At 48.4% G+C, this 10,913-nt stretch overlaps 1 protein-coding gene across 1 annotated transcript in view; it reads left to right on the plus strand.

Annotated features, from left to right (window-relative positions):
- Positions 1–10,913, plus strand: part of TMEM163 (transmembrane protein 163) — a 235,656-nt gene that overhangs the window by 218,902 nt on the left and 5,841 nt on the right. The window contains exon 6 of the mRNA XM_012650515.1: positions 5,449–5,560. Within this exon, the coding sequence (XP_012505969.1) occupies positions 5,449–5,560 (112 nt within the window). The remainder of the gene's footprint in view (positions 1–5,448; positions 5,561–10,913) is intronic.

Raw genomic sequence — 10,913 nt, forward strand, 5'->3', positions numbered from 1 at the left:
AAAGCCTGGCCTTTTTCCTAATCTTAGGAGGAGTAATACTCATTTTTCACCATTGTTTGATATTAGCTATAGGTTTTTCCTAGATGCCATTTATCAGATTGAGGAAGTTCCTTTCTATTTCTAGTCTGCCGAGAGGTGTTTACCTTCCTCTTTTCCTTCTCCATGAATGGGTATTGTGTCAAATACTTTTTTTTGCCTCTATTGAGATGATTATGTGGGTTTTCTTTTTGGTCTGTTAATATGAGGAATGCTTTGATTGATATTTGAATGTTTAATCAGTGTTGTTTTCCCAGGATAAACCCTACTTGGTCATGCTGTATAATCCTTTTTACATATTGCTAGATTTGTTTTGTTAATACTTTGTTAAGGACTTGAGATCTGAGTTCATGAGAGCGATTGGTCTGTGGTTTTCTTGTAATGCTTTGGTTTTAGTGTCATGGTAATGCTGGCCTCAGAAACGAATTTGGGAATTGTTTTTTCTTCATATTCTGGAATAATTTGTTTTAGAATTGGTATTATTTCTTCCTTAAATGATTAAAGGTTTGGTAGAATTCACCAGTAAAGCCATCGGGGCCTGAAGTTTGGTGAGAAGAGTTCTAAGTACAAATTCAGTGTCGTTAGTTGATACGGGGCTCTTCAGGTTATCTGTGTCTTCTTGAATAAGCTTTGATATGTCCATTTCTTCTAAATTGTCAAGTTTATTGGCATAAAGTTGGTTACATTATTTCCTTATTATCCTCTTAATAGATCCTGTTCGATCTGTAGTGACATACCTTCTCTCATTCCTGGTATTATTAACTTGTGTCCTCTTTTTTTCAAGATAAATCTTAGAGGTTTATCTAATGTTACTGATCTTTATAAAGATCTTTTTGGTTTTAATTCTTCTCTATTGCTTATCCATTTTCATTGATTTCTGTTCATATGTTTATTCTTTCTTTCCTTTTCCTTACTTTGGGATTAATTTGATTTTCTCTTAATTCTTCCTTAAAGGGGAAGCTTTAGATCATTGATTTTAGGCCTTTTAAATATTTTCTTATAAATCATTTACTATAAATTTCCCTCTAAACACTACTTTTGCCACATACCACTAATTTCAATATACTGTTTTTTCATTTTCTTTGACGTCAGAATATTTTCTAATTTCCCTAGTGATTTCTTCTTTGAATCACGAGCTTTTAAGGAGTGTGTTGTGTTGTTTAATTTCCAAATATGTGGAATCATTCTGTCATTCTGTTACTGATTTCCAGTGTAATTCCATTGTTGTCAGAGAATATACTTTGTATGATTTCCATTTTTTTATTGGTTGAGATCTGTTTAATGGCACAGAATGTGGTCTACATTGATGAATATCCCATGTGCACTTAAAAAGCATATGTGTCCTGCTCTTGTAGGTTAGATGTTTCAGAAATGTCAGGCCAAGTTGGTTGATAGTGTTTTTGAGGTGTTCTATATGCTTACTGATTTTCTATCAATTTGTTCTAGTAATTACCCAGAGAGAAGTGTTATAATCTTTGTCTTTAATTTTGGATTTGTCAGTGAATACTCCTGTATGTAGCATCATTTTCATACATGTACAGGTATAGCAGTAAGATAAATTTACGTAAGTGGATGGCTTGCTCAAAGGGTAGATTTGTACTTTTCAGAGAAATTGCCAAATTGCTCTGCATACGGATTGGACCATTTTTCACTGCCGCCAGATTTGTATGACAGCCTGTTTTCTCATAGGTTTGTAATACTTTGGGTTAGGTAAAAAAATCTTACTGTAGTCTTGGTTTTCATTTCTTTTATGAGTGAGTTTGACCTTCTTCCATATGCTTAAAAATCATTTTATTTTTAACTGTCTTTTGCCTTTTGTCCATTTTCTATTATTTGTTGGTCTTTTTCTTATAGATTTCTATGAGCCCTTTATATAATAAGGAGATTAACCCTTTGTGATAATGTCTGTCCTAGTTTGTATTTGAATATGACCTTTCCCCTGCATGTGTTTTAATTTTTATATCATCAAGTATATTTTCTGGCTTTTGAGATGGTTATAAAGGGCCTTCACCACTACAAGTTCTTGAAGGAGCTTGCCAGCACGGACATCATTCATGTAGAGTTTACCTTGAATGAACATTTATCCTTGGCTCTGAATGAGTGGCTAATTTCCCTAAATATTTTTGTCTGAATTTTTTATCATTCAGTGAAGATCCAACTGTGAGAAACTTAGAGACCCAGTGCTGGTAAGAGTGGGAACAGAACACCTAGCAAGGAAATGGCTATCTCTATTTTCACGGAGTCCATGGTTTAGGGACATGAGAGATGATTACAAGGCCATAGATGAGGTATCCTGGTACAGTTTACAGCTGGGAACAATTCCAGGTCCTGCCACTAGCAGTGACCCTGGGCAAGTCATTTAGCCTCTCTGCATCTGTTTCTGCATCTGTCAGATGCCCGCTCAACACGAGTCTGAGAACTAAGTGAGATGATAGGTGTGGCCGCACTGAAGGAGGTCATCGGTGGTGCCTACCTACAAGGGTTGCAATTTCTCATCATAAGCCATGTCTGCTCTGGCTTCCTGACTCTCGAGAAGGAGTCCTCTCAGAAACTACTTCTATGATTAAACCTGGAGGTTATCTTAGCTTGGGCTGCCAGAGACAGATGCCATCGCCCGGATGGCTTAAACAACAGGAATTTATTCCTCATAGTTCTGGAGACTGAAAGTTCAAGATCAAGGTGCCAGCAGAGTCAGTGTCTGGTGAGGCATCTTTCCTTGAGTTACAGATGGGCACCTTCTCCCTGTGTCCTCACGTGGCCACTCCTTGGTTCATGTTAGTGGGAGGTGGAGGGGAAGAAAGAGAGAGGTCTTCTGTTTTCTTCTTACAAGGGCACTAGTCTCATTATGATGCCCCCTGCATAATCTAACCCTAATTATCTTCCAAAGGCCCCATCTCCAAATACCATTCATGTTGGGGGATAGGCCTTCAACATATGGATTTGGGGAGAACCCGGACATCTAGTCTATAACAGGGGCCGATGCCTTGAGCAGGCTGACGATTACATCTCTGTGACATTATGCTGATGGTTGATGTGGCATGTGGACAGCCAAGTAGAGAGAGGAGTGCTTGCCCCCTAGCTGAGCTGGCCGGCCTCTGGGTGGGGAAATCACAGAGCTTCTAAGACCTTGAACGCTGGTTTGGGGAGAGGGGCTTTAGCAGGTCTGTGCCAGCCCAGGCCCTGGCTGGCTCTTCTGCAGGCTTCGTTTTATTCAGAGGCAGATCAGCTGAGCAGTGTCAAGCCATACCCTGCACTCTGGGTGAGACTCCGAGGTGGCCACAGTCTCTGTTCTCCCACAGGGAGTTGTTTTTTCGGAGCTGGTCTGGGGAGCAGAGGGTGGTTGGTAGAAGCAATCCACATATAGGAAAAACCTGCCTTTTGCATATTGGCTTTTCCACATTTAAAAAACTTAGCTTTCAAATACTTGCATAGCATTCACTTCCTGCTGGGTACTGTTTAAGGCCTGTGACACATGCCTGTGAATCGTATGTCAGGGTTAAGCAGAGGAGCGGGTTGTTGTAAGTGATACAGAATAAGGGGTTCATGGCAGGGGTGGGACCTCACACGACAGTGGTTGCTGGTGCAGACGTCCTTGTCAGGCTGGTGCCTTGGAGTCTGGCGTTGGGCCTGGAGTCGGCAGGGCAGGCAGCAGAAAACCTGGGCGTGGAGTGGAGGGCAAGGATGAGCTGTGCCCATGAGGACGGCCGGGACCCGCCTCTGACCAAGACACGGTGACCTGCAGAAGGAGCTGTACACACGCCTGGCTCAGGACGCGCAGAAGCGGAAGGAGGGGGACCCAGTGGGCGCCCGCCCCTCGCCACTGTGAGCCTGCAGCTCAGGCGGAAGCTATGAGATCACAACACTGCTAGCACAACCATAGACTCTCTTCTGATTGCCTCGGTTTCTCCACTGATGACCTTTTTCTGTTCCAGGACCCAGTCTGGGACACCATGTTGCATTTAGTTGTCAGGTCTTCTTAGTCTGTAGTCTGTGACAGTTTCTCGGTCGTTCCTTGTGTCTCATGACCTTGACACGTGAGGAGTAGTGGTCAGGTGTTTTGCAGACTGCCCCTCAGTTTGGGTTTGTTGATTTTTTTTTTTTTTTTAAAGTTAAGCTGAGGTTATGGATTTGGGGGTAGAATACCAAGGAGGTGAAGTGCCCTTCTTGTCACATCACATCAGGGGGCACGTGATGCCAGCACAACTCATCAGTGGTACTGTTAACCTTGACCACTTGGCTAAGGTGGTGTCTGCTGGGTTTCTCCACCGTGAAATTACGACGTTTCCCTCTCTATACTGTATTGGTTAGATCTGAGTCACCAAGTCCAGCCCATACCGAAGGGCAGGGGATGGGAGGCGGGATTAATCTCCACCTCTTGGAGGAAAGAGTAGCAAAGCATTTGTGGACATGTTGTTAGAACCACCACTGCCATTGATCAGCATTTGGGAGAGATGCTTTGACACTATGTGGATATCCTATTTCCGGCGAGGTGATTTTTCAAATGACTTTGCACAGTGTCAAGCTCAGGGAAGCAGGCTGTCTTCCTAGGTTCTGCCGTGAGGTTAATGAATTTGATTAATAAAATGCTGAAGGAGAATCCTGTTTCTTTGCGTATATATGACGCTGTCTCAGATTCCTGCTGGCAGTTGCATTTTAATGTTGCAAAGTCTGGAGGCTGTGTGGCCTGGGAGTGACACATGGGAGCCGGGAGCAGCAGAGCCGGATGGGCCGTGATGTCAGGAGATAGGGCTTTTGCACATGTGACTCACTCTTTGCTTGCAAAGGTAAGGTAACAAGTTATAGGAAGTGTTAAGATAACGTTAATAGCAGACTATATTTTTAGATGCCATTTTCCCCCACCCTGAAGGGTGTATTTGAGCTCTCATTTGCCTTGTGTGAATTTAAGAAAAAAAAAAATATATATGGGTTTAAGTAGCTCCGGCCATTGTTGACCCTGCAGCAAATTTAGTTGGCTCTGTGTTGAGGAGTGTTTAGGCCAATGGTGCACTTATATGTTCCAAAATTCTCGATCAACTGCTTTGTGAATTATTTGTGAAAAACTCTGTTTAGAAGACACTGTTCTTAGCATTCTGATCAACTCTGTTATTGATCAATGATTGCCACTCATTTTAGCAGATTATTGGGAAGGTGAATTTCCTACAGGAGAAGAAATGCATAATGGTTTTCCAAATGAATATAAATTGAGATTATCTGTTTTTGATCAATTTTTCTAATTCCCTCCCAGTGACACACGTAACTGAGGTATGTAAGCGTGCAGCACACCCCCACCTAGTGGCCGCATACCTGACATTGTTTGTGCTTGGAATGAAGCTGATCTCTAAGGCAAGCGGTTTGCAGATGATGTGCTGTAGCAGGAGGCGAACTATTGAAATCTGGAACTTTCTCTTCTAGGACGATTTCCTGTTCAGTGTCTCCATTTTAAGTGGGATTCTTTGCAGTATCCTGGCTGTGTTGAAGTTCATGCTGGGGAAAGTTCTGACCAGCAGAGCACTCATAACAGATGGTGAGTAAGGCCCATGTACCTGATCTCGGGACGCTGAGCTCACAGCGAGGGAAGGTGCTGTTTGGGTCACTTTTAGCTGCTTGTCTTGCAGGAGAACTCAGTAATTTGGAATCTACCCTCACCAACCCCTCCTCCTGTTTAATCATTCTCAGGGCTTCCATATCAGGGCAGATGTCATGTGCCCCAAGAATTTAATAAACTCTCCATGAATACCTCTACTCTGACCTAATGGGGTGCCAGTTGGGGCTCCCCAGCCTCTTAATCATGAAGCACAAAGGGCTTCCTTGAGTCTTGGGTTTTATGTGCATTGCATAACAAGCAAATGCCTTTTCTGGAGTCTATAAATGTATCCTTTGTGAATTCTCCATGCTTGTTTTTCCCTGCAGCTAGTAGAGGCTCACCTGGGAGTTGAGGTTGCAATTACAAGGTGCCTGCACTGGGGAAACCATCCTGTGTGTTCTTTGCTTAGAGTCCCAACCAGCTAGGAAAGTCTGTGCGTGTCCCTAGGGGTCCAGAGGAGCTTCCTGTGTGGGCTTTGGGGTGACAGAGAGAAGGGTGTGGGCATGCCAGGTTATGGGGGTGAGGGGAAACTTCCCCCCAAAGATCAACTCACAATGAGGCAGATTAATAAGAGAAAGAGATTTATTTACTGTGTGCATGGGGAGAATCATAGAGTGATTACCCCATATCCTAATGGGGTCCTCATTTTAGAGAATATATAAGAGGAAGAGAAGATGAGGAATATAGGTAGTTCTGTTTAGGGGCCATAAATGGTTACTAGGGAGGATGAATAGATATTTGGGAGAATGAATGGATTGGGGGGGACAGATTGACTTATAAATGATTCTTTTTGGAAACTAAACTTGAGAGCCAGGCATTATGTTTAGAATGATTTGGGACAGGTCCGTTGCATTCTTGATCTTCTTTGCTGTAATATATTGAGATAACAGGGAGGGGAAGGGAAGTGATTGTTCTTTTGATGGGTCTGGCTTTATGTAGATAGAGGGAAAAACCCCTTCCAACACCTCTTGATCTCTAACAGCCTTTAATTCGAAATACTCTTTATACCAAAGAGTCATACTTTCGGGTGAAATTCCCTGAGCTCTTTCACAGGAAAAGAGTGTTTCAGGCCCCAAACCGGCATTGACCTATAATGAAGACACTTGACAAACAGTGCCACCTGGCCAGTTTATTTTTACTCATTCCTGAGCATGTGCAGAGTCCAGAGGGTCTGCAGTAAAGTTGGGGAGTGGTCATAGGGTAAAAGCTTGTGGGTGGATGGGCACACTTGCACAAAACAGAGCGGAAATAGTTGGATTCTTTCTTCAAGAAAAGAAACACTCCCCCATCCCCAGCTCTCAAGGTTCTTTCATATGTGGAATGTGTGAACTCCCAGGTGACAGAGCATGGTGACAGCGTGTAGGCTCCTTGTCTCCTCCCATGCTGAGGCCTGCTAGGCCTGGAGCTGGACTTTGCACGGTGTGGCGGGAGACAGGAAGGCAAAACAATGCTTCCACCCTGGGACTGAGCTCAGGCCCGAGACTCCATCTGCAGAGGCAGGCAGAACTGCTGGCAGAACTGTGGGCATGTCTGGGGTGGAGGGAGGTCTGCAGCCCCTGATGCATGGGCTGGACATCCTTGACCAGGAGCCAGTAGTGCCTGTGCCCCTACTCCCTACTCTTGAGCCAGCTGCGGTGTCTCTGGGAAGGCCTCCAGCTTTCTAACCATGGCTGCCTAGGGCAGAGCACAACCGAGCCAAAGGAAGGGGGGTGGGGGGTCAACCGAAAAAGCCCGAAAAAAGTGGGGAATAAAAAAACCGAAAACCCGGCCGCAAAAAAAAGGGAACCTAGATGCTAGTCAGTTGACCACCACCAGGCTGACAGCACCAAAATTGCTTGGGGTGTGTGTTAAAAACCCAGATTTCTGGGGCTCACCCCTGAAGATTCTGGTTCCAGGGAATTGAGCCGGGGCCCCAGTCCCTGTGTGCACAATGAGGCCGGGCACAGTGTCACCACAGGGCAGGAGGACCCTGCCGTGTCCAGGACTGCTGCATGCTGTGTGACCCAGAGTCCTCAGAGTCCTCCCTCAAGTGACCCCTTCCAGCAGGGCCTGCTATTTGTGTCTTCCCTTGCAAGATGCCGCCTTTCTCCCTGGGCCGCTGGGGCTGACTCTGCCCTGAGGGTTTCAGGAGAGGGCTGGGGGGTAGAGTGCTGTTCCAGAGGGCAGAGGCAGCACCCCCCCTCCCCCAGCCTGTTACCCTGTGCTTGGTGTGCTCTGCAATCCCTGCTCGGGGGTGTTGTCGGCAAATATTTGGCACTAATTGCAGCCTCCTGCTAATTGTGTCATCTGGGATCTGGGCTTTACTCATTCATTGATTAGCAGAACTAGGGAACAATCTAATTATCCTCTCTCCGTTCTTTCCTCACTTTGGAAGGTGGGTGGGGCAGGATGGGGCTCTGGAGTGCATCTCTGTGGCTGCCAGCCTGGCTGGGGCAGAGCCAGCGCCTTCTCTGCAGGAAGGAAGCAAGTTGGGCGCGCTGCTCCTCCCATGGGGAGGGCGTTCCTGAGCCAGGGCTGTGTGTGGACTGGGCCAGGCGGACTCTGGTGCTACCTTTACTGCTGGGATGTGTCCTCACAGCCAGGAAGCAGATCGCAGGGAAAGGGGGCAGCAGGCCGTGGATGGCGGGGACTGTGGGTAATCCAGACTTCCCCACTCCGTGCCGTGCCGCACGGTAAACCTTGTCTCGTTTGGCTTTATTGCTTTTGGTTATTTAGTCAATGTGCATTTATTGCTTGACTAGGCTGAAACTTGCTATGTATTATTTAAGGTAGAATGACTTTGTACAACAAATTAACACTGCAAATCAGGCAGAGGAAGATGGCGAGAGGGCACCTGGGGGCGGGTGCTGAACGAGGGCCGGGGGCTGTCCCACGCCCAGGAACACTGGAGCAAGTGCGTAGCCCCTTTGAAACGCAGGGCCCGCTCTCTCGCTCACATCCTACTCTAAATACCCAGAACCTGTGAAGATTTTCCAAGCACATGAAAAACTTTTTAATCAGAATATTCTGCATAAAATTACTGTGGTTCATGACACAGATTCTGGTCTAGTTGGTAAAGCCGGCCTCTAATCCAGGTGGCCCAGCCATTGCTTTGTGTCATAGTATGTTCTTAAACAGATAAGAGTTTACTCTTTAGAAGAGCTCTGCGGTCTCAGCCGCGGGGACTGGACTCCAGAGGTGAGCGACTGGCAGAGCCACGAGGTGCTATGGGTAGGGGGCTTGGGCCTCTCACATGGGAAGGCTCTGGAATTCTGAGGGGCGTGCAGGGCAGCCATGGAATTGTCCCCCAGTCCCTGTGCGCACTTAGGAGCGAAGCTGAAGTGAGTCAGGCCCTGTCATCACAGGTGAGCCAAGCAGAGAAGGTAAGAGTCCCCTCCTAGCTGATGCAGGTGAACATGCCACAAATCCATTGGCGGTGCCCCATGGGGAGCAGGCGGGGGTGGACCTGCCCTCAGGACTGCAGGCTGGGACGTGGCATTGGCTGGCAGAGCGGTGACATGGTGGAGGTGCGTTGACCTCTGGTGGCCGTCTGGGGAAACCTTATGCTCTCGCTGCATCTTTTCCGAGGGCCTGGGCTGGGGGGCTTTCTCTCGGGAGAGCAGTCGGGGGTGGGGAGGGGGCCTGGGTGGGGGAGGCTCTCTCTCCCAGGACAGCAGAGCTAAGGCGAGCGGCATGCCAGCCTGTTTTCCTCCTCCTCCTCCAATTTTAACTCATGCATTAATGCAGCAGTCATCTGTGTCCCCGATAGGTGCCAGGCCCTGTTCTGGGACTTTGAGTGCAGCAAAGAAAGAGACAGAGTTCCCGTCCTTAAGCTTAGGTTTCTAGTAAGCGAGAGAGATGGTTTTAAAAGATGGCAAAAATAGCAAGCTCTGGAGAGAAATGAGGTGCAGTGAGGACGAGGCGGGAGGGTTGGAGGGAAGCCCGGTGGAGACTCTGGGACAGAGAAGTGGGGCTGTGTGCAGGGACCCAAGGCAGAGGAGTCCAGGTGGACGGTGGCCTTGCATGTGGCTGGGGCACAACGAACCAGGAGGAGGGGGCTTGAGGCGGGGGGCTGCAGCCTCAGGTCAGTGGGTATGAAGAGTTCAGATGGCATCTGAAATAGGGACATTCGTTGACAGAGAGTCTCTGGCTGCTGCGAGGGGAGTGGGTTGTGGGCTGGGGGAGCTATGGCTGGGGCGGGGCCGTGGGGTGTGGGAAGAAGAGAGACTGAGGCTGAGTCATGGAGGTGACCATTGGCAAGAGTTACTTGATAGATTTGTGGCCCAGGCAGCTGGGTGGACGGTGGCACCACTTGCAAAGGACAAGGCAGCTGAGGGAGAGGGGTTGGGGGAGGAGGCAAGGGTTCTGTGGCGCATGAGTTCAGGCTGAGACGCTGCGTGAGCGCCTGCACTGGAGGGAGAGCGCAGGACTGGAGGAGACACTGGCTTGTGGGGCCGGGGAAGAGCGTAGACAGAGGGACAGGGCAGAGGACTGAGCCCAGGGCACCCCAGAGGGAGGCAGAGTGGGGTCCGGCAAGGGAGAGCAGAAGGCGGGAAGAGTGCCAGGGCAGTGCGAGGCTGGAGAGGAGAGTTCTCAGGAGGAGGATGTAAGAAGTGAGTCCTGGTAGAATAGGTGCCCGTCACCATCACACGTGGCATCATGGGGTCACAGATACCTCAGGGAGTGCCTGGGGAGGAGGGAGCAGAAGGGGGGTGTGAAGGTGGAGACGGCTTGGGCAGACACCCGTGAGTGGGCTTTGCGGGGGGCAGAAGCGGATGGAAGCCGGGGTGGGGTCCAGGAAGGAGTTTGAAGGCTTGTCCTGGGGGGAAATGACCCAGGAGAGAGGGGGAAGAGTTGCAAGAAGCGAGTCCTTGGAGGGGACGGGTGTAGAGCATCACAGGCCAGGCCTCGAGATGCCCCTGCGGGCCCCTGGCTCACCTTGTTCCCATTACTGGGGAACAGCCCCCTGCTGACCTCTGAGCAGGGCCCTTGCGGAGCTTTGCTCAGACCATCCTCGCCCCACAGTCTTCCTCTACCCTGCTCTTCCTAGAAACACAGGCGCTTTGAGCTCAATTTTCTTGCTTGTAGCCAGAATTAGGGCTTCTGAGTTCAGCACAAGCACGATGTGAGCACACAGGTACAGTTGCCCCAAGAAGGAAGCGGGGACCTGGAGCTTTTCTGGGGCCCCTGTGATGCTGAGATGGGCGAGCAGCCTGGCGCCTCCCTTCACAGGGAGACCCCAGACACCATTCCCTTTCCTCGTGGCCTTTGCAAACTCACAGGCAAAACGGAAGTGTGGTACATGAGTTGGGGG

Source organism: Propithecus coquereli, unplaced genomic scaffold, assembly GCF_000956105.1.
Source record: "Propithecus coquereli isolate 6110/MARCELLA unplaced genomic scaffold, Pcoq_1.0 Scaffold33, whole genome shotgun sequence".
Classification (NCBI taxonomy): Eukaryota; Metazoa; Chordata; class Mammalia; order Primates; family Indriidae; genus Propithecus; species Propithecus coquereli.